The sequence below is a fragment of the Peromyscus californicus genome, unplaced genomic scaffold, assembly GCF_007827085.1.
Source record: "Peromyscus californicus insignis strain IS unplaced genomic scaffold, ASM782708v3 Scaffold_23__1_contigs__length_62951481, whole genome shotgun sequence".
In the NCBI taxonomy this organism is placed as follows: Eukaryota; Metazoa; Chordata; class Mammalia; order Rodentia; family Cricetidae; genus Peromyscus; species Peromyscus californicus.
In genome coordinates, this window is record NW_026294534.1 from 27,574,861 (window position 1) to 27,597,316 (window position 22,456).

Here is a 22,456-nt window from a genome sequence, read left to right on the forward strand (position 1 = left end):
ATCACCAGAGTATGAAATCTGACAAGTAGAGTTCTAAGTAGGCTGCATTAAGGACTCTGGATTCCAGTGTAAGAGTTGACACAAAAGGCACAGTGCTACCTGTTTATCCCAGCTGGGAACACACACACTCACAAACACACACACACACACACACACACACACACACACACACACACACACACACACACACACACGAGTGCTATACTTACTATAGAGGTTTGATAGGAAAGGTTTGGAGCTAGAGGCATCTTGAGAGCCCTACCACACACACCTCTTTCCATCACAAGAGTGTTTCCATTAGGGGAAAGCAGATCTAGAGTCCAAAATTATTTTTTGTCATGTTAAAGCTCTACTTCCCGGAATACTTTACATATGATCTTTTCACCTGCTAGGCCATATCATTTGTAGGTCTTATAATTTCCCCTTCATTTTTATGGGCTACAGAGTCTTTATTTCTCTTTCTAATGATGTGGTTCAAAGGCCTGCATCACCTTGTGGGACTGGGGTATAGAGAACTGAAGTGAGAAGAGCTGGGAGCGGCCCCAGCAGGTTTGGTTGTGGAATGGACCATGTAGCCAGGGCTGTGATTGCATGTGGGGCCAAGAACCCATCAGGAGGAATGAGATACTTGAAGGAGCTTGTGCTCTAGATGGAACATACCTTTGGTACCTATTTATGTCCTTTTCTGGGGCTAAATCAAGTAGTTTTTGTCTGTAGGCATTGAGTCCAACAACATAAATTATAGAACATGTTGGATGTTGTGAGAGAATTTTTTTATTATTAATGAATAAAGCTTGCAGAAGAGTGTCCTCACCTTGCCTACACCAGGGTCTATGTGTAGGTCCTCTCATCCCTGTCCCTCAGTCCTCATTTTCTAGGGCCAAGACAGGACTAGGGCATTAGGTTAATAGTAGGTCCTTCCTAGTATAACTCTTACCTTGAGATGATTTCCTGCCTGATGGGGCTGGTTCCCAAGGTGACAGCAGAACTTGGGAGAGTCTCTAAAGTGTTTTCCTTGTCACTGGGTTTCTTCAGAGTTGCCTGAGCTCTTACTCCAAATATTACCTTTCTCAGTTCATGAAAAGTGCAGCTCCTCTGAATTTCAATGTGAGAACGGCCAATGCGTGTCTTGGTCTCTGCATTGTGATGGGAACCGAGATTGCCTGGACCACTCAGATGAGGAAGGCTGCCCTGTTGCTCTACAGTGTCCAGAAGGGGAGATAAAGTGCCCAAAGAGTGGAGAATGTGTGTTGGCGGAGTGGATATGTGACCATGATGTAGACTGCAAAGACGGAACCGATGAGAAGGTAGCATACCCCTCCTTCAGAAATATGTAGAGGTACCAGAGCCCCTGAGTGGTCAAAGGGAGTCAGGTCTCAGGTCTTCCCAGGATGCCAGAATGTATGGATGCCTAAGTCTTTCATAGGGTGTGGCATTGTATTTGCTTATAGTGGACCCATATGCTCCCATACATCAAATCCTCTTTAGACTACTTATAACAACTAATGCCATGTTTATGCTGAGTAAATAGTTTCCACACAGTATTGTTTAGGGAGCAGCAACAGGAAGCAATCTGTTATGTGCATGGTAAGGATTCAATTTTCAAAAATATTTTTGATTCCCTCTGCAGAATGGCTTGCTGACTGTAGCTCTCAAACGCCACAGTGACACATGCTCTCTGCTGGGAAATTCAGGAAAACACAGAGGCAGATTAGTCACCCATAAGCTGCATCGGACAATGACCGGGAGGCTGTAGTCAAACTTCTCAGAGGAACTTGTGTTGTAGGAGGCCTCCAAGGTTTAGAACATGATCACCATGGCTCGAATAGCCAATCTAAAGCTGAGCTCTGAGACTGGACAGACTTGTCCCTATTTCCTTTGAATTGTCACCAAGGAGCTTACTGAAGCTCAAGGACTGTCCCAGACACTGACTGATTTCATGTGACCTTAGTGCTCAGAAGCTGAGAATGTGTCTAAAGGCTCTGGGGTTGGGCAGGTACACAACTGGGCCCTCCCAAGTCAGAGGAGATGCTAAAGATGCTCTCTTTTATTTTATCTTATTTTTGTTGTTGTTTTGAGACAGGGTTGCTCTGTGTAGCCCTGGCTGTCCTGGAACTCACTCTGTAGACCAGGCTGGCCTCGAACTCATAGAGATCCACCTGCCTCTGCACCCCGAGTGCTGAGACTAAAGGCGTGCGCCACCACTGCTCCGCAATGCTGTCAATTTTAACTCACTGGAGCATGGATCGTTGTGGCAGAAAGAGCTCTAGGTTCATTTCTAGATTGGATTCCTTTGCTTCTGTTATCCGGATGAAATGAAGACTTCCCAACTGGTCACTCCCCGACACTTTCTTATTTATTTTCCCGACTATTCACAGACCAGTTTCTTTGTTTGCCTCACCTGACAGGCCACCCTTTGTGAACAGAGGTGCCTCTAGTTGTATTTTGCTTGGATGCCGCTGTGTCCACAGGAGAGAATGCTGTCCAGGGCAGCTCTAAGCTTGAGAATCCCAGCAGAAGCCCAGACTCAACCCCATTTGAGGTTCTTTTCTTCCTCAGTCTGGGTGGGTGCGTGAGTGACAAGGCCGGTGCCATGGTCTTGTTGCTGTCCCTCACGGTGAAATGCCAGCCCTTCTCTAAGATCATGGTCTGCCGGAAGTTGAGGCTGAGCCTCACTTGGGTCCTCTCCAGGCATGGCAAGTTCCTTCCCTAGAGACCAGATGACACCACAGGCCATTACCCAAGTCAAGGAGAACATGCCAGGCATGAAATGAGAACCACAGGGCTTGTGGCAGTCACTGTTCTCCTTGATGAAGTTGTAAACAGCGTGAAATAAAGTCTTCTAAACACAATAGGACGGAAGCACATAGGAACTCAGAGAGACTTAGGCAGCATGCACAGGGCCTGCATGGGTCTGCACCAGACGGGTTCTAGAATTAAAAGAAGTAGACACATGCCCCCATCCATCCTCCCCAACCTAGAAGCTATCTCCAATTGATAACCACTTACAAATGAAATTTTACTTTTCTCCAAGGGAGTCTCACTGGGGAAACAAGCAACTCTTAAGGGTAGGCTGCATGTCCAGCTACTGAAAGAGACTCACATAATTTGTGTCCCTTTTGGGCACTTAGGTTTCATCTGGCATCCTTGCAGAAACTTGAGAGTAGTTTTGTTGGCTGGGGCCTTGTCTAACTCTGCAACCTTCTCCCTTAGCTTGAGGGGGGGCACTGATTATCACTGTCTTCTTAGGACTGTGACCCCAAGGTGCTTCCATGTGGCCCAAGGCAGTGGGCTTGTGGAAGTGGGGACCAGTGTGTGCCTGATTTCTGGCACTGCGATGGACAGAGCGACTGCAGAGACAGCAGCGATGAGGCTGGATGTAAGTGCAGGGCATCCTCACTGAGGCAGAAGCCAAGTGCTTTCATGCAAATGTTGCAGAACCTGAAGTCCACCCTCATTTTCTCATTAAGGGGGTCTTGGTTGTGTACAGAGGAGCCTTGTAGGGGAGGGATGCTTAGGGCTGAATTGTAAAACTCTAGTGGAAGGCAACTCCCTCCCCAACAGGTGCTCCACAGAAGTGCCCGGATTCTGAGTTCCAGTGTGCTATTGGTGCCTGCCTCAGCTTCAGCATGGTGTGTGACGGACGAGAGGACTGTGCCGATGGTTCAGATGAGGGTGGAGAGTGTTCTTCGTCAGCGTGCAGCCCAGGGCAATGTTACCACTCCTGCTACCCGTCCCCAACTGGGCCAGTGAGTTGCTGAAGTTACTGTTTGTTCCCTATCAGCCACATCTGTGCCGAGAAAAGCCAGTAGTGAACTCACTCAGGTTGTCCCCAATGGCACCTTGATCTCAAGGACATATGCCTGTGGCCCTTCCCATCTCTTCTTGAGCCTTGGGAGAAATGTTGCATGGTGCTAAGACCCAAACATCTGGACAGGTCAGGAAAATGACAACCTGAAAGTTGCTTCCCTGTGGATATTTGGAATGTGCCATGCTCTTAAGTCGGGAACTGGTTATATTAAGGCAGTATTACTCAGCAGTGTGCAGTGAACTCGATTCACATAGTCCAGTAAAAGTGTTCTGATATTTGGTAACAGCAGCTCTCTACTGGCAGATGACCAATTCAGTTAGCTTCATGTGCTTCTCTTCTCATGAATCCAGTAGAGGCTCTGGTGTCCTGGGCTGAACCTAGCCATTGTTACTCTGGTTCCACAATGGCTCTAAGGGTGTAACAGGTACAGGGAGGTTGATGTGACAGAGAAGTGACTGTTCAAAGCAAAGCTGCTTCAGTTGTCAAAATGGAATATATCACCCTGTGAATTTCATAGGAAGATCAAAGTTCTTTTATCAATGCTGTTCTGTCTTCAGAATGTGTTGATGGCTTCTTATCTCTTTCAGGTGTGTGCCTGTGCCCCAGGCTTTGAGCTGGGAAGCAGTGGTCAAATCTGTCAGGATGTCAATGAGTGCCAGCAGCCAGCTGGTCGACCTTGCAGTCAGACCTGTATCAATACTGAGGGCTCATATATCTGTGCCTGTCACCCTGGCTACTTGCTGGGCCCTGATGGCCACACTTGTAAGGCAACAGGTAACCTGGAGCTGAGAATGTCTTCTAAGTCCTAGATCATGAGCGTTGAATCCCTAACTCTGTGACTGTGGGTCCACCTGACTTATCCTACCCAACATTTTGTTCCTGCCCATCTGTCCCAGTATTTCATTCACAGCCAGCCTAAGGCCTATCAACAAATGTGTGGATAAAGAAAATGTAGTGTATATACACAATGGAATTTATTTGGCCATAAAGAAAAAAATGAAATTATGTCACTGGCAGGAAAATGGATAGAACTAGAGATTATGTTAAGTGAAATAAGCCAGACTCAAGAAGACAAATATTGCAGTTTTCTTCTTCTATGTGGAATCTAGATTCCAATATGAATAGATGCATGGCATAAAATGGGTGGGGACAAAGAGGATTACAGGGGGGGAGGATAAGAGAGGGTGATAGAGGGAAGAAAGATAGAATACCACGTATTTTCTCTTATGTGGAATTTGTGCATGTGCCTGTGTGACGTAAAAGCAGAATGGGAACTGTTTGAAGAAAGGAAGTAGACCAACATTGTTGGGGAATGGTAGTGGGTGGAGGAAGTAGATATTGTTGGGGAATGGTAGTGGGTGGAGGAAGTAGATATGAGCAAGGTATGATGATGTATATAATGCAAATGTCAAAAGGAAACTCAATATTTTATCCACTAAATAAGAAAACAAAGGAGATGCTGCCTTTTTGTTGTTGTTATTGCTGTTTTTCGAGACAGGGTTTCTCTGTATAGTTTGGTGTCTGTTCTGGATCTCACTTTGTAGACCAGGCTGGCCTCAAACTCATGGAGATCTGCCTGGCTCTGCCTCCAGAGTGCTGGGATTAAAGGTGTGCGCCACCACCGCCCAGCCCAAGATGTTGCCTTTAATTTTAGCTAATAATCAATGTATTCTATATACCTTTAAGGTTGTGGTTATTATTGTGTTATGAAGCGCTCCTTCCATTTGAGCTAACTGGCAGCCCAGCCTTGACCAAAAGCCACCATACCATGTCATAGTCTTTCACTCTTTAGCCTGTGTTGATCTTCACTGTATGAACTCCTCTATGGTCATGTTGAAAGCCATTTCTTTTTGGCAGGTGCCGAGCCAATCCTGCTGGTTGCAATTGAGTTTAACCTATTCCTTTCTGGACTGAGAAGCTTAAAAGAAGATATCCTGGCAACTACAGACAAGAACCTGGCTATTCACTCTCTGGACTATGACTTAGTGGATCAGAAAGTCTTCTGGGCAGATCCCAATGCAGAGAGTATAAGGTGGATAAGTATGGCCACGAAGAAGGATGGGATGGTGGTGAGAGGTATGCGCCTCTGGAAAGCTCTTATTAAATGTACAGAGCATAAACAATACAGTGAGGGGCAATTGATGTAAAGACAGGTTGAGATTTTTCTCCTGGATTGGAAGGGACCAAGGCTTGTTGGTTAGTAAGAAATAGAAAGGCACAACCATTGTCGTCTCAGTGGACATGGGTTCCACCAGGCTGCAAACCATCAACCACTGCTTTTAATGATCATTCATCTATGATAGTATTTTGGGATGTATTAATAGTTTTCTCTGTTGGATACGCATCTAGCACTTGGAAAATGAATGATTATGGCATGCAAGTCTAGAATCTCTTTGCCTACTGACATTGCAGTTTAGCATAAGCATACCTGTTGAATGGTCTCTTTAGGGATAAAGCCAGACTGTATAGCAGTCGACTGGATTGGAAGGAATCTCTACTGGATTGATGGGAGAGCTGGCCAGATTTTGGCAATTCAATTAACTGCTGTTGGGAGAGAAAATTCTGAGTACACAGTTGTCCTGGATGATGCGATTCAGCCCCAGTCTTTGGCTTTGGATCCCCTAAATGGGTGAGTTAGGTGTCAAAATGCCTGGTCAAGAACCGTAAGCTGCTTATTGGGCCTGGTTCTACTTTGATGCTACTATACTATTTTTATATCCCTTTGTAGTCTTTGTAAGTCAATGTTTCAAGAAATGAATGGATAGATGTTTTCTCCAAAGGCAATCTACTGCCTTACAGCTAGCTTTTATTCACACAGATTGATGTACTGGTCCGAAATTGGAGAAGAACCTCAAATAGAACAAGCTGGAATGGATGGTAGCAGCAGGAAGATACTTGTCAATCAAGGCCTTGGTCGGCCAACTAGCATAGCTCTTGACCAGTTAAGTTGGAAGATATTCTGGTCTGATGAGAAATTTCACTGCATTGGCTCTGCCAACCTAGACGGTAGTGGCCTTAGCGTAAGTGTCCTTTTGACATTAGGCTCAGTTGAAATACCATGTGTCTTGTGTAAAACTCACCCCAGAAAGTTCACCTTCACCGTTGTAGATGATGCAGCTAACAGAAATCAAGAACCCCTTTTCAGTCGCTGTGTTTGAAGATGAAATCTTCTGGTCTGACCTGAAGACAAGAACAATACAGCGTGCGGAGAAGATGACAGGCAAGGACAGGGCTGTCCTCATCAAGCGTTCTGGACAGCCCTTTGGACTCAAGGTAAGTTGAGTACTCTTAAAGTATCTTCCTGGTCCTCCACGAAAAAGACATGTCTATGAGTTACCCAATCACCGAGTTTAGTGACATCTACCCATAGTGATTAAGAGCGTTGTCTGGCCTGTGGCTGTAGCTCCGTGGTAGAGTGGTACAGGCTAAGAAAGAGAGAAGGGAATAAAGAAGAAAGAGGAGGAGGAGCAGAGAGGGAAGGAAAGGAGGGGAGAGGGGAGGAGGGAAGGGGAGGGAAGGAGAGGAGATAAGAGGGGAGGGGAGGGAGGGGAGGGAGGAAGGGGAGGAGAGGAGAGGAGAGGGGAGTGAAGGGGAGAGGAGGGGAGGGGAAGGGAGGGGAAGAGAGGAGAGGGGAGGGGAGGGGAAGAGAGGGGAGGGGAGGGGAGAAGAATGGATTGACTTTCTATTGGAAAGGATTTAGCACTTAGCAGCATCCAGCTCTTATCTTTCAGATAATGCATGAAGTCCTCCAGCCCAGGTCTTCCAGTCCCTGTCTGAACATAGGATGTTCCCACTTGTGCCTTCTGAGCCCACGAGCCAAGGGAAGTTGTCACTGCCCAGTTGGCCTCCTGCTGGCAGATGATGGGATCACCTGTGTCTCCTTGCAAGAGTCTGAGTTTGTGTTCCTGGTCTTGCCCACTGTTCTCACCCAGGTACTGCTCTAGAGCTTTCCCGACATGCCTACGCTGAGTTTGTGTTCTGTTTTAGACTTTGAGTGTTAGACTTCTCCACATCCAGTTGTAAATGGCAGAGGCCCTTTCCCTTGGAAAATTCTTAAAATAGAAACTAAAATTCTTAAAACTAAATTTACGTTTAGTATTGACTATGCACTGAGTATCGTGTGCTGTAGAACATTTTGATCTTAAAAGGGCTATGGTGACCAACATAAGGTTCCTTGAGATGTGTAAATGAAAATGATGCACTTTTTAATTCCTTTAAGATAGTGGTTCTCAATCTCCCTAATGCTGCAACACTTTAATATAGTTCCTTGTGTTATGGTGACCCCCAATTACAAAATTACTTTTTGTTACTTCATAACTGTAATTTTGTTACTGTTATGAGTCATACTGTAAATATCTGTGCTTTCCAATGGTCTTTGGCAACCCCTGTGAAGGGATCATTCAACTTCCAACGGGATCATGACCCACAGGTTGAGGACCATTGCTTTAAAACATTTTAGCACACTGGGACACAGTGAGGTTAGAGAGTGGAAAACATGTGTGCCTCTGTTCAGTTACCCAAGCAGTTGTAAGGATTCAGATTAGTTCTGATCCAAGCAACTCCCTGGGTTCCAGCCTGGGAAGGAAGCACATTTCTAAGGGATCACTTCTGTCTTACTTGGGGTTTCTATTTCTGAGAAGAGACACCATGTACACGGCAACTCTTATGAAGGAAGACAGTTAATTGAGGGGGCTTGCTTACAGTTTCAGAGGTTCAGTTCATTATCATCATGGCAGGCACATAGGCGGACATGATGCTTCAGGAGTAACAGAGTCCTACATCTTGCAGGCAACACGAAGGCGACTGAGACACTGGGCAGTATCCTGAGCATAGGAAACCGTAAATCCTGCCCCACAGTGACACACTTCCTCCAACAAGGCCACACCCACTCCAACAAAGCCACACCTCCTAATAGTGCCACTCCCTGTGGTGGTATTGTGTTCCCCGAAATATTGTGCATGCTAATAGACTTATCTGGGGTTAGAGACAGAACAGCCACAGTATTAAACATAGAGGATAGGCAGTGGTAGCACATGCCTTCAATCCTAGCATTCCAGAGGCAGAAATCCCTCTGGATCTCTGTGAGTTCAAGACCACATTGGAAACAGCCAGGCATGGTGACACACACCTTTAATCCCAAGAAGTGAGCCTTTAATCCCAGGGAGTGATGGCAGAAAGCAGAAAGATATATAAGGCGTGAGGACCAGAAACTAGAAGCATTTGGCTGGTTAAGCTTTCAGGCTTTGGAGCAGCACAGCTCAGCTGAGATTCATTCTGGATGAGGACTCAGAGGCTTCCAGTCTGAGGAAACAGGATCAGCTGAGGAACTGGCAAGGTGAGGCAGCTGTGGCTTGTTCTGTTTCTCTGATCTTCCAGCCTTTACCGCAATAACTGGTTTCAGGTTTGATTTAATTAATAAGACCTTTTAAGACTCCTGCTACAACTCCCTAAGAGGTTATGGGGGCCAATCACATTCAAACTCCCACAATGTCTTAAGACTTAGAGTACAAACAAGCAAGTCCCCACTCAGAGGACTCGTCAGTTCTTGGCATTGTAAAATAATGAAACAAATTTTAGGATTGAAGATCAGCACACTGGTGTCAGTGTGATATTAATTAATAAGTATCATTTAAAGAGACGGACCTTTAACAGAGATTGTACCTTCAAAGTACGTGATGTGCTGGTTAGTTTTATGTCAACTTGACAAAAGGTAGACTTATCTGAAATGAGGGAGCCTCAGTTGAGAAAAATACCTCCACAAGGTCTGGCTGTAGGGCATTTTCTCACTTGGTGATCAATGAGAGAGGGCCCAGCCTATTATGGCTGGTGCCATCCCTGGGCTGGTGGTCCTGGGTTCTATAACAAAGCAGGCTGAGCAAGCCACGTGGAGCAAGCCCGTCAGTAGCACCCTTCCGTGACCTCTGCATCAGCTCCTGCCTCTAGGATCCTGCCCTGTTTGAGTTCCTTTCTTGACTTCTTTTGATGACGAACTGTGATATGGAAGTATAAACTGAATAAACCGTTCTCCCCAGCTTGCTCATGGTGTTTCATTACAGAAACAGTAACCCCGACCAAGACATGTGGATTTCAGGGACTCTCAGTGCTAGAGGCGCCAGGAGAGGATCAAATTAGCAGCTTTCTGCTTTCAGGAGATAGAATGTCTGAAAATATTATTTTAACAATACTAGCACCAATGTCATATTGAGATAAAAAAATTAGAGTAGACTCGATCAGTGCTGTCTACTTAATTTTTCTCCATAGATCTATCTGAAAAATCTTAAGACCACAGCACAACCAACAACTGTACCAGAACACAGAACACTTCCCTTTACCAGTGTCAACCAGCTGGCGTCAGTGGATTATCTTGTCCAGGAAAAGGCCCTCTACCTGTCAGAGCTGAATGCCAGTGACATCAGGCTACTGCGGCTGAAGGAACCAGGGATTCTCTCATGGCGGAGAATCATATCTGGGAAGGGGACAGTGACTGACTTTGCCCTGGACTGGCTGGGTGGAAACATTTATTGGATTGACAGTGAGAATCCCCACATCAATGTTGCTTCCTCAAAAGGCCAGTATCCCATTGTCTTGCTCAGTGAAAACCTTTACTGCCCCACCTCTGTTGTCCTCCATCCACCTACTGCTGTCATGTGCTGGGCAGACCTGGGTTCGCAGGATCATGGGAGACATGGCTCCAGCATTGAGTGTGCCTCTATGGATGGCAGCAGGAGAAAGGCACTGTGGCTGAAATCCCAGGCGCCTGTGGGCTTGGCCTTTTCGGATTCAGGGACCCGAGTGTACTGGGCTGATACTGGTAAGCAATTAATATCTGCACCCTAAATATGAACCTGACGGACCCTGCACTGGGTAATGAAGTTCTGGTCACTGATCTTCAGCTATAACCTTAATGAATGCTCAGATCTCATTTATATCTGCCAACACAGTAGAGACAAGGAGAGTCTTTTCCTAAGTAGCAGAGGATAGCCCACAGGGTCATGCAGTTGCTCCTTTGTAAAAGATAAGACCGAGAACTCAAAAAATATGAATAATAATGGGGAGATGGTTCAGTGGGAAAAGTACCTGCCTTGCAGGCATGAGGACCTGTGTTTAGATCTGAAGAACCCATGTAAATCTGGGCATCATAGCATGTGCTGCTAATCCTGGTTGTCCTATGGTGATATTGGAGGTGGGAGCTTATGGGCCAGTTAGCCTGGTATATGCAGTGTATTCAGTAGCGAACAACAAAGAGCCTCTGCCTCAAACAAGAAACCTGATTTTGTCAGCTGACCTTAAAACATATGCTGTGGCACAAGTATGCCTGCCCTTATATGTATACACATGACTCACATACTCACTCATACACACACACACACACACACACACACACACACACCACATACACTATACATAGTGTGTTTATATATATATATATATACTATGCATATATATGCAAATCACTGTGAATCATGCACACACCACATACACTAATATAGTATATATACACACTATACATATATAAGTATATGCAAATATATGCACATATATAGATACAAATCACTATGAATCACTGTTAGAGAGACATGAATGAGGAAGAATCGATTTCAGAGCCTGAATGGCAAACAGTGTCATCCGGAAGCTGGGACAAACAAGACATGACAAGTTCCAGGATATAGTCCAGCTGTCAGGACCAAAGGAAATTAACTGGCCATCTCTTCCTAGGGCAGGGGCTTATCCAAAGTATTCAACTAGATGGCTCAAGGTACAGGGTGGACCACCAAGGAGTTAAGGATCTTCACCTTTTTGCCTGTGGCCAAGACATGATGTTGTGGACAACAGTTGATGACGGTAGGTCTTGTTGTATAGATTGAACTCTCGTCTGAATTCACTCCTGGAATCCAAAGAGTATCTGCTTCTGCTTAGCACCTATCCCTAGCAGTGTCTTTCTTTTAGAGGACTAACCAACTTCCCTAGCCTAGAGCAGGATGTGTTAACAGTGCACCTGTGACTTGGAGAACCTGTCACTTATTTGGTTATTCTCTATAGCAGCGGTTCTCAACCTTCCTAGTGCTGCGGCCCTTTAATCCAGCTCCTCATGCTGCTATGACCCCCAACCATGAAATTAGTTGATTGCTACTTCATAACTGTCATTTTGCTACTGTTATAAATCATAATGTAAATGTCTGATGTGTAGGATATCTGGTATGGGACCCCAGGTGGATCACTACCCAGTGTTGAGAACCCCTGCTCTATATAAATAAGCTTAGGTTCTAAAATTTTTGTATGTCATTGATGCTCCTTACTGCTGTGACCGATCTGTCTCTGTGACAAAACACCTCTGACAACCGATTAATGAGGAGAAAAGAACGATTTGGACTCACAGTTCCATGGGTTTCAGTGCACTTGTCCCGGTTGCGTTTGGCTCTTTAGTGAGGAAGTACGTTATGATGAGTCATGTGATGGAGAGACAAATTCCCCCACGGAGGCCAAAAGCAAAGAGAGAGAATGAGGAAGGCCAGGGACCTAAAATTCCAATCTAGGGCATACCCTCAATGATCTAACTTCCTTCCCCTTAGACCCAGGCTGGAGACCACGCCTTCAGTACATGGACCTTCAGGCAACCCAGTGCAAGGGAGAACTGGGCCAGGAGCTAGAGCTGGGTGGCATGCCTGCTCTTAGTTACTAGCTATTCCAGTTTACCAGTCAAATGACAATACCCGTCTTAGCTGACAAAGTGAACATGAGGTACAAGGTGGATTATACAACATGCTTTCGTTTTCATTTTTAAATTACTTTTTTTCTGGTTCACAAACGAAGACGTGGGTTTTTCTGTGACATTTTCAAACATGTTTATTGTTATAGTTGGTTCTTACTCAAACCCCTACTGCCTTTCCCAAAGCCCCATGCCCTCTGCTATTGGCCTCCGCCTCCCCCCACTGACTCCTGCTTCTGCTTTCCTGACACACATACAGCTTTATTCGGGACTTGAATATGGGCCATTTCTAGGACATTAAGGGAGTTGCCCAAAAATCACAGTGTTCTAGTACATTACGGTGACTATGCTCTGAGTCCTGTGAATAAATGTCTGTTGAGTATCTAGACTTGGTGAAACTGGAGACAAGATTTAAAATAAACCTGTCTCCTTAAATGTCCAAATGTCAATTACAGCAAAGCAAGTTCTCAGATCGAGAATCTGAGGTGTGTGAGGAGCCATTTCCCATCCATTTTAGGATCCCTCATAGCTCCTCCTCCACATGAGCCCCTTCCAGAGATGTGTCCTAATGAGTTTTGAGACAAGGCCTCATTAATCACATAGACTACATTTAGGTGTCACTTGTTTTAATTTTCTAGTTCAATATTTATTGATGCACTAGTTATAATTTATTGACATGTGACTTGGACTTCGATCATGCTTGTGTGTTTTTTTTGAGACAGCGTCTCACACTGTAGCACAGGTTGATCCCAAATTCACAGTCTTCCTGTCTTCGCCTCCCACGGGGGGCTAGGATTATAAGTGTCTGTCACCACACAGGCCCAACATGTGACTTTCTATGGAGGACATGCCTAACATGTGACTTTCTATGGAGGCCATGCCTAACATGTGACTTCATTTGGGTTGGAAATTTGATTTTTAAAAGTTCCCTCAGAATTTCTTTCTCACAATAAAACTCAGAAAAATAGTCAACTATTGTGAAAACTTCTTTTTGCTTCATTGGATCACACAGATGAGTTCAAGAGTTTCTACTGAACCCGTTTCTTTGCTAGGAATGGTTCTGCCATGGATTTTATTTCTGTTAACAGTTACTCTGTGGCTTTTGTTTCAGCCCAGATCACCAAAGTTTGGTACAACAAAGCTCGAGTCTCAGGAAACCAGTGGTTCCAAGTAGACCAGAAGATTGTAGACTTAAAAGTTTATAGTATACTGAGGCAGCAGGGTAAGTACATCTCCAATGACTGTGACAACAATGCTGTCCGCTGAGTTCCCACAGAGGGGACACTCCACTCTACCGTCTCCTTGGAACGTCTTTGTGTGTCCCATTGTGTTAAAATATTCTTCTCTGAAATTCTTACTAGTCTGCACAATGCTCTTGTATTTATGCAGTTCTCTACAGTCTAGGTCAGGTACATCATTGACCCCTTGTGAATTGTGTACCAAACATGGCCGTGCCAAATCCACTGGGCTGGGAGTTGGTGGACTTGGTGTCCTCACTTTCAATGGCTATTACTATAAACATGGGAGAGAGCTGACTTCTAAGGAGCAGGCATTATTCTGGCTCATGGTTTGTAGGTTTCAGGCATTATTCTGGCTCATGGTTTCAGTCTTCAGTGGCTGTCTCCTTGCCTTGGGATCTATGGTATAGCAGCAGTTCATGACAGGAGCGTGTGGCTGGCAGAGAAAATCTGTTCACCTCATGTCTAAAAAGCAAAAGAGGAAGAGACTAGAATCCTAGAATGCTCTTCGGAGTTGTGGGTCCAGTGTCTAAAAACCTTCCACTAAGCCATATTTCTTCTATTTCCAACACCTTTCAATAGTGTTGTACTGAGCTCAGACCCATTACCATAGGGACTTTTGGGAGGCACTTAAGATCTACACTATAGAACCTGCATTCTGTTTTCACTTTTGTTCTTTTAAGTTTTATTTTCATTATTTTTTTCCTTCATGTACCTTCCAGACTCTGGCTTCCAGTAGTTGATGTTTGAGTTCCTCTTTTATGTTGTCGTTTTGTATATTTGCTGTGCTTGGGATCTCACCCAGACCTGGTGAACAGAGGGCCTGAATGTTACCAATGAGCAAGCCTCCTCCACTCACGTATTTTTAATTGAAAATAGATGTTTTCATACTGTATATTCTGATCACTGTTTCCCCTCCTCCAATTCCTCCTGGACCATCCCCACTTCCCCAACCACCCAAATCCACACTCTTTCTTTTTCTCTCTCATTAGAATACAAAGAGACATCTAAAAAATAGTAGAGATAATAAGATAAAATAAAAACAAACTGTAACAGGACAAAATAAACAAACAAGGGGAAAAAGAGCCAAAGAAAAAGCACAAGAAACACACACAGACACTAAGACACATACCAGTCACATACACAGAAACCCATAAAACCAGAAACCAGAACCTATCCCTTAGTTCTTGTAGACTAACAATACTAACACACAACATTCACATACACAGACATCCAGTAAAATCAGAAACCAGAACATACCACTTTGTTCTTGTAGATTAAACAATGCTAATGTTATTATAAATGAAACACCACTTGAGAGTTGAGAAACACCTGCTGGTTGGTGCAGGCCCATGGTTCTAGCTTGGTGGGGGCTCAGGTAGGATGATTCCAAGTTCAAGGTCTGTCTGGCTTACAGAGTGAGTTCAAGGCTATGTGTGGAACTTAGTGAGAGTCTGTCTTTAGAAAAGGGGGGGGGGACTAGAAGAACAACCTGGCTCTTGCCTACTACATGTGAGACTTTGAGTCAAATCTTTAGCAACACACACACACACACACACACACACACACACACACACACACACACACACACACACACACTTGAACTCTGAAGCAGAGCTAGCCTTCCTTCTACTCACCATCAGTAGTATCTATGTTGCTGTTGATTGAGACTCAAAACATCAACTTGGGAATGTGATTTGGGCACATTTGTCTTAAGAGAGTACTGCTCCATTTTTTTTTTGCAAAAGTCAAACCTCCATGGAAGTTTGTGCTAGTCATAGGGAAGCTGCCAGTCTTGGTTCTATGAGGAGATAATTTTTAGACTTCCTCCAACTGATAGGTGGTCACTTAAGTTTTCTGTCGCTTAGTTCTTAGAGCTAGAAGGAGGGAGCTTTGCACCCTTCTGTATGTTTATCTGCATCACATACAGCTCTGTGCCCCAGGGCCTAGAATGTCCCACAAGGCCAGACCTCATTAGAAGTTTAAGACTAAGCCTTGAAGAATGATCCTAAATGAGAGATGGCTCCCTTAATCAGAGTATAAAAGAGATTATAAACCTCCCCGCTTCCATGCTTTCAACTAACAATAGTTTTATTTCAAAGGCCTTTCTGGTCCTGTCATTGAATGGGTTTGAGTGAAGCATGCCCACAATGTAATTTTGAATGATTAAGAGGTCCCCTCAATTTTTCTTAAGGTGGTCCCTTGTGAAATGTTTAAAGCCACGTTGATCTATGAAGAACTATCAATTACTCAGAACCTAGTTAACTAAAAGGAAACAAATTGAAGAATTTTCTAATTTGTTGGAAACATCTGTGTCTTTTGAGGATAATGCATTTGTAAAAAGCTTGTAGAAAATTCTCCCGGAACCTTACTTCATTTAATATATTTTTGGTTTGGGAATGGGGGAAATGTACAGGTAACAACAGCTGCTCCAAAGACAATGGAGGATGCAGTCATATCTGTTTACCAAACCCTGAGGGCAAGACGTGCAGGTGTCCCAGTGGGTACTGCTTGGTTGATGGTCACACATGTGTGGAAGGTGTCCAGTGCTCTCCGCCATCACAATGTTGTAAGGATGGTCAGAAGTGCATTTCCATGGAGCAAGTTTGCAATGGCCATGTTGACTGTCTGGATGGATCTGATGAAGTGGACTGTGAGTATCTCCGACCCAGCACCCATCGTGTATCGGTGTTCATGGCTTTTGGAAATATCCAATCAATGCTATCCCTTAAACATTTATCCAGGATCTCACTGCCATGTTAGCACTGATTTTTGTTATTGAACAACGTGAGATCTCTACTTATGAGCAACTGGGTATAAATTGCTACAGATTCCTCTGGAAAGCTAATATGCCTTCTGGTTGTTAGGGCGGGAAGCATGAGAGTGAGCTACAAGAAGCTGGGCAGTTTTACATTGTTTGAAAGGACCTCGAATCTACCAATTTAAATAGAATGACTGAGTAACCATAACCTAGGGGAAGGAGGTTAGGCAAACAATTCCATCTGTCTTGGTTTTTACAGGTATGAATCCAGGTAAAATCCGTTCAGCATCAATACTTGAGAAGCCAGAAGCTTGGGAAAGGTGGACACCAGAAGCTTCCAAACTTTTCCAGGCTGCTGAGTCTACCACAGATGTATATTTAGGACAAGAAGAAATGAGACATCCTGTCAGAAAAACAAGACCAGAGAGCAAGGTCCCCACAGCCAAGGGAAGAGAGGAAACTGTTCAGTCTGAGGATTTACAGGAGGCAAAACATATGCCCTGTAGCCAAGACTTTTGCAATGGGAGAGGGACATGCACCGTGGAAGGGAAGCTGAGGAGATGCCGCTGCCTGCTGGAATATGGTGGAGAGTTCTGTGAAGAAGCACCCCACAGCCCTGCCACTGTCTATGTGGCTCTGAGTGTAGTCATTGCTTTGGCAGCCATTCTGGCAGCTCTGGGTCTGTTTCTACATTTCAGAAGAGAGCGTAAATTCAAAAGGTAAGTGACTATTTTTGTCTTCACGGGAGAATTGCATTTCAAAGGCAGCTTGTAAGATACGATGAGTGGGGTTGAAGATTGAAGTCTACTCTAGGAGTTCATTCTCTGAGGAAGGGTTGAGATGATGAGGCAACCTGTTAAATGACCTGGAAAAATAGTAACTGGGTCAGTCTCCTCGAGTGAGACCCGAGGTGTGCGACACAGTGTAGGGTGTGAGACATTTGCAAAGGTAAAATCCGATTTAACAGCTGTCGGCGATGAAGCTACAGGAATGTAAGTGAGGAGATTCCCCATCTATGAAGTAATGGCTGAGCACCAGCGATTGCAGGCACATCTGTCAGGAGGTTGTGAATCTGCTAGGGTACCAGGCTGTGGGATCACAGACAACATGAATGTGTGTTCTCAAGAAGGCGGGAAGGCTGAGATCTAAGAGTTTGTAGAGCTCTGTGCTTTGTTGTTCTCTCCTTGGCTGGTCGATGGTGGGGTGTCTCCCTTTCCCCTTCATAATGTCTTCCCCCATGTGTGTCTGTACCCCTCTTCTCAGGGAGACATAGTCATGTTGTGGTGGGGTTCATTCTATTGGCAGCCTTTAACTTCGGCACCTCTTTAAAGAGCCCAGCATCACCATCTATATTTTGTGGGTTTGGAGCATTGGCAGGGCATACTTAGTCCACATCTGGAGGTGAAATTCAGGAATAATGGAAAGAATTTACACTAAGTTTTATCCTAGGGCGAGAAAGCCATTAAAGAAATGCACGATAACCAAATGGTATTTCTGACATTGTAAGATAGAGTAGGAAGGTGTGTTTGAAGAAAGTGGTTGAACATACTGAGAAGGAACATTAAGCAGCCTAAGATGAAGAATTATAAAGGAACCTGATGCTTTAGAAGCTGCCCCGCTGTTCTGTCTTCGATTTCACAGATGGAAGAAAAGGCAGGAGAATGAACATGTCCAAGCAAATGCTGGTTAATACATAACCAGTTCACTCTTGGTCCTTCTGATATGTTTACCTGATTTCCTACTGAACTTGTGTCCCACTGCCCCTTACCTGTCCTTGAAGTTATTTCTCATTGACTAATCACTGGCCTTCCTTCAGGGGAGAAGTAATCCTACATTGCATAGTAACAAATAATAATTGACTCAAGTATTATCCACTCTAGATCATTGGCTTTATTTAAGAGATGGTTAAAATGAAACACCATTTCTGTGTAATTAACCATGACAGTGGATAAGTAAGTATACACTTTTTAGACTTATTTATTTTTGCATTGTGTGTGTGAGTGTTTGTCTGAATGTATTTCCACTGTATGTGCAGTGACTTCAGAGGCTAGAAGAGGCCTTTGGATCCCTGGAACTGGAGTTCCAGACAGTTTTGAGCTTCCTTGTGGGTACTGGAAACTGAATTCAGGTCCTTTGTAGAGCAGGAAGTGCTCTTAAGCACTGAGCCATCTTTCCCTTAGTTTTTATGCAAACTAATCTCTTGGTATTGTTTCTTTGATTGTAGAACATCAGCAAGGAATTTGGACTATGATAAAGAAAAAAACCAAGAAGAAGAAAATCTAATGAATAGTGAGACTTTTGTCAATGAAGTTTATGATGAGCAGGTATGCTGAGGGAGTCTGGGAAGTCTCTTTGAGGAAAGGGGATGGTGAGACGTGCTTAAAGAATTCGATTGTGAAAAGTGTAAGCTGGGTGAATGTGGCTGTTATTTATATGAACCTTCTGCTTACCAAGTCTTTGGTCTTTAGCTCTGGTTTGAAGAATTCCAATGAAACATGCATGAAATAGCCTAGACATTTCAGTGCCCCCAAACTTAGGTACTCCTTCCCTGTGATCTCTACTAACATCTCTAGGTTCCATCAACTCTATTTTCTTGTTTTATGTAAATGCTGCGTATGTTTTCTAACTTCAACTCTTTTCCCACAGGAATCCTTAACCTCTTTACAAACGGAATGACCTCCTTTTAAAAAAAGAGCTGACACCTTTCAATAAATATTGCTTAACCAGTTCGTTGTATGCTGTCTTAACTTCCCAAACCGTTGGTGGTAAATGGTGATTACTCCAAGTGATTCCTTCGTAAAGTAGAGACGGTCATCTGGTTTTGCTAGTGGATTTTTTTAAAACCATAGATTCTTAGAGATGGTGAGAATTCGGTTTGATTTCCATGTAGCTTAGGCTATGATTCAGCTACAAGTGCTCTTTACCCCAAGTCACCTGACCCAGTGCCAGTCAGAAGTCCTAGATTTAAATCTTGGCTCTGACACCAACTTCAAGGTAGTTAATCCTCTGAACCAGTTTCCTAGGTTACCAAAGAGAGTGATCTTCTTGCATCTCAGTTAAAAGCCAAGTTCTTCTAGATTGGCCAATGTTCAAGTATTTGTTCTCTGGCCTCACCACCCCAGATAAATTTCACTTTCTAGGTTGGGACTCATTTCTAAAAAACTGTTTCCTTTATGATAATGTCAGTCAATTCTGAAATGAACGGGACAGGTAAATAGACTTTGCAGATATGGAATTTCAGATGCATGATATGTCTAATGCTATTTAAAATGACGTCAGTGGCTATTGTGGTCATCAACATAGGACATAGGCTACACCAGGGTTAATCCTAACTAGCTCTTGCCTGCTGAGGACCACACAAGTGCTTGGCCTTGCTGGGTTATCACTGCTTCCTGGGCAATCAAAGGCACTGAATTTGTGATGTACATAGGGTCACAACGGTTGTGTGGTCTAAAATTTGGTAGGAGCAACCTTGGACAAATCGCTCCATCCTGTATAATGCCCACACATGGCTTAGCTTGGTACCCAAATCCAGTGACATGAGTCTAAACTGTAATAAACCCAGTATCATTTAGAAGAGTTTCCTTGTTTGGATCCTTTCTAGACTTTTGCATTTTGCCTCACAGAATGAGTTTGTGTAGGCCGCTAAGCCTAATGAGAAGCCCTAGGCTTATTACTGTGGGAAACGCATAGGATGTTCTGTGCTCTTCAATGAGGTATGACATCTCATAAGTAAAGATCAACTTGATCAGAAGAACAAACACCAGGGGAGCTGCCCTTCCTGATCAGGCTGTGCTGGGTCTTTCTGTCTGGAAGATAGGACAAGCACCGTTAAGTTGTATAGAAGTTGTACATGAGAAAACTCATCTCCACCTTCCAGTACCCTGTGTCTCTTCACCCACAAAAGGAATTTCTTTTCCTACCTCCTAAAAGCTATCATCATTGATCATTCTGCCCTTGCCAAGTCTCTGTCTTCACTTGTCTATGCATGTATGAAAATGACATGAGAAAAAAATCAGGCTCCAAAGCAGGTATGGATGACGTACATCCGTATGGTTATTACTTTGGGTAGACTGGAGCTGCTGCCTTGTTGCTCTCGAGACCTTTAGCCTTCTTGTAGACCCTCAGGACTTGTGTTCTGACTAGGTCAGTCAGCTTCTGCAGGCTCTATGCTTGAATGTGACTCTTAGTCACTCCTTAGACCCGGATTCCAATGCAGACCCCAGAAATTCCTGCCATTCCCTTTGCTTTGGAGGAATAAGGTCGCTGGCCATTGTCAATCAGCTCCCTGTGTGTCGTGTGTCACCCACCTCCTCTCACCATGTGTCTGACCTACCCATGTTTTCCCAGGAGTGAATGCGTAAGTACACTCCACCTCAATCTATTTTAACATATCTGTTAATGCTTTCCCCATTCATGGATTTATAAAATATACTGAAAGTCCATTTCATCAGAAGGGCATGATTCCAGAATGGAGTCTCAAGTTTGTATTCAACGAGGCAGTGGTGGGGCATGCCTTTGATCCTGACACTTGAGAGGCAGAGGCAGGTGGATCTCTGTGAGTTCGAGGCCAGCCTGGTTTACATAGTGAGCACCAGGACAGCTAGGACGGTTACAAAGAAAAACCCTGTCTTGAAAAAAGAAGAAAGTAAAAAAGTTTGTATTCGATGATTCTTAAGTCAATTTCACAATCTTACCTACTGGTAGAAATGATGCATTTTAAGCTATAAGAGTCTTCTAGTGTGACTGTATCTGTGTTATGTGTTAATTTATCAGTTTCTTTACACCTAGTGTTATCGGAACCTCAAGTTTATAACTTCTTAGTTAGTACCTTGACCAAAGCAACTTGAGAAGGAAAGCGTTTAATTGACATATCCTGAATCGCAGCCCTCCTAGAGAAGCCAAGGCAAGAACTCAAAACGGGCTGGAACCTGGAGGCAGCAGGTGATGGCAAAGCCATGGAGGGGTGCTGCTTACTGACTTGGTCCTCATGGCTTGCTCAGCCTGCTGTCTTGTAGAACTCAGGACCACCGGTCCAGGGCTGACTCCACCCACAATGGGCGGGGCCTCCCACATCAATCATTAACTTTAAAACAAATGTCCTACAGGCTTGCATACAGCCCAGTCTTACCGAGGCATTTTTCTCAATGGAGGTTCCCTGCTCTCAGATGACTCCAACATGTGTCAAGTTGACATAAAAACAAGCCGGCACAATAGCCTAGTTTGGCCAAACTAAATAAATCCATTTCCTTTACTAACGTCTGTTTCCGAAACTCTTTGAAAACATGGAAATTAAAGTGGCAGGTTATGGAGTCCGGTTCCTAGAACACGAATAGACAGAGCAATACACCTATGATAGAAGTGAAATCTCTGGGTTTTCTTCTGGACAATTAAGGGTCTCTAGAAATGTTGATTGGCCTCTGCATTAGGCTCAAAGACATACCACACACTCGACTTCGCACGTCTGCTAGCAATTAAAAATTAAATTGGGCACTTAACACTTCTCATAGAAAACAACCAGGAAAGGGGAAATTCTGGGAGGGTGCTACCAATTTAACTCCTGGAAAGCTTCAGGAACTCAGAGAAACGGAGAACTCTGACTATAGGGTTTGTGGCTCCCAGATCAGTGCTTAGGCCAGTCATTTTCCTAAGCCTGCACAGTTTGAATTGTGTGTCTGTGCTCTCAGCCAAGCTCTTAACTGTTACCCTCAGTGAACCAAAGTGAAGGCGGCCCTCTTGGGGTCTCCAGCAGCCTGTCCAGCTTCACAGATGAGGAAACGAAGCTGGCCGGGGCAAACCGCACACCAGCAACCTGGACTGACCACACATAGGCCTGGGAAGTCGCCCACACTGTTCAGCCCCCGGCAGCCCAGTGATAAGAGGAGGCCATTTTGGAGCCCCATGGCATAAATGGCTGTTGAGGTATGGGGAAAGAGTTG

At 44.3% G+C, this 22,456-nt stretch overlaps 1 protein-coding gene across 6 annotated transcripts in view; it reads left to right on the forward strand.

Moving 5' to 3' along the window:
• LOC128119038 (prolow-density lipoprotein receptor-related protein 1-like) overlaps positions 1-22,456 on the forward strand; it is a 54,882-nt gene that overhangs the window by 31,743 nt on the left and 683 nt on the right. For 4 of the 6 annotated variants that reach the window (XM_052752029.1, XM_052752032.1, XM_052752027.1 and 1 more), the window contains 15 exons: positions 1,075-1,307; positions 3,250-3,379; positions 3,565-3,749; positions 4,399-4,585; positions 5,669-5,887; positions 6,260-6,440; positions 6,630-6,831; positions 6,920-7,084; positions 7,543-7,743; positions 10,073-10,622; positions 11,528-11,653; positions 13,630-13,740; positions 16,173-16,409; positions 16,777-17,236; positions 18,742-18,841. In XM_052752029.1, coding sequence (XP_052607989.1) covers positions 1,075-1,307; positions 3,250-3,379; positions 3,565-3,749; positions 4,399-4,585; positions 5,669-5,887; positions 6,260-6,440; positions 6,630-6,831; positions 6,920-7,084; positions 7,543-7,743; positions 10,073-10,622; positions 11,528-11,653; positions 13,630-13,740; positions 16,173-16,409; positions 16,777-17,236; positions 18,742-18,841 — 3,287 coding nt within the window. Of the gene's footprint in view, positions 1-1,074; positions 1,308-3,249; positions 3,380-3,564; positions 3,750-4,398; positions 4,586-5,668; positions 5,888-6,259; positions 6,441-6,629; positions 6,832-6,919; positions 7,085-7,542; positions 7,744-10,072; positions 10,623-11,527; positions 11,654-13,629; positions 13,741-16,172; positions 16,410-16,776; positions 17,237-18,741; positions 18,842-19,163; positions 19,244-22,456 lie in introns of those variants that run through there. The other 2 variants (XM_052752030.1, XM_052752031.1) reach the window with 1 other exon arrangement.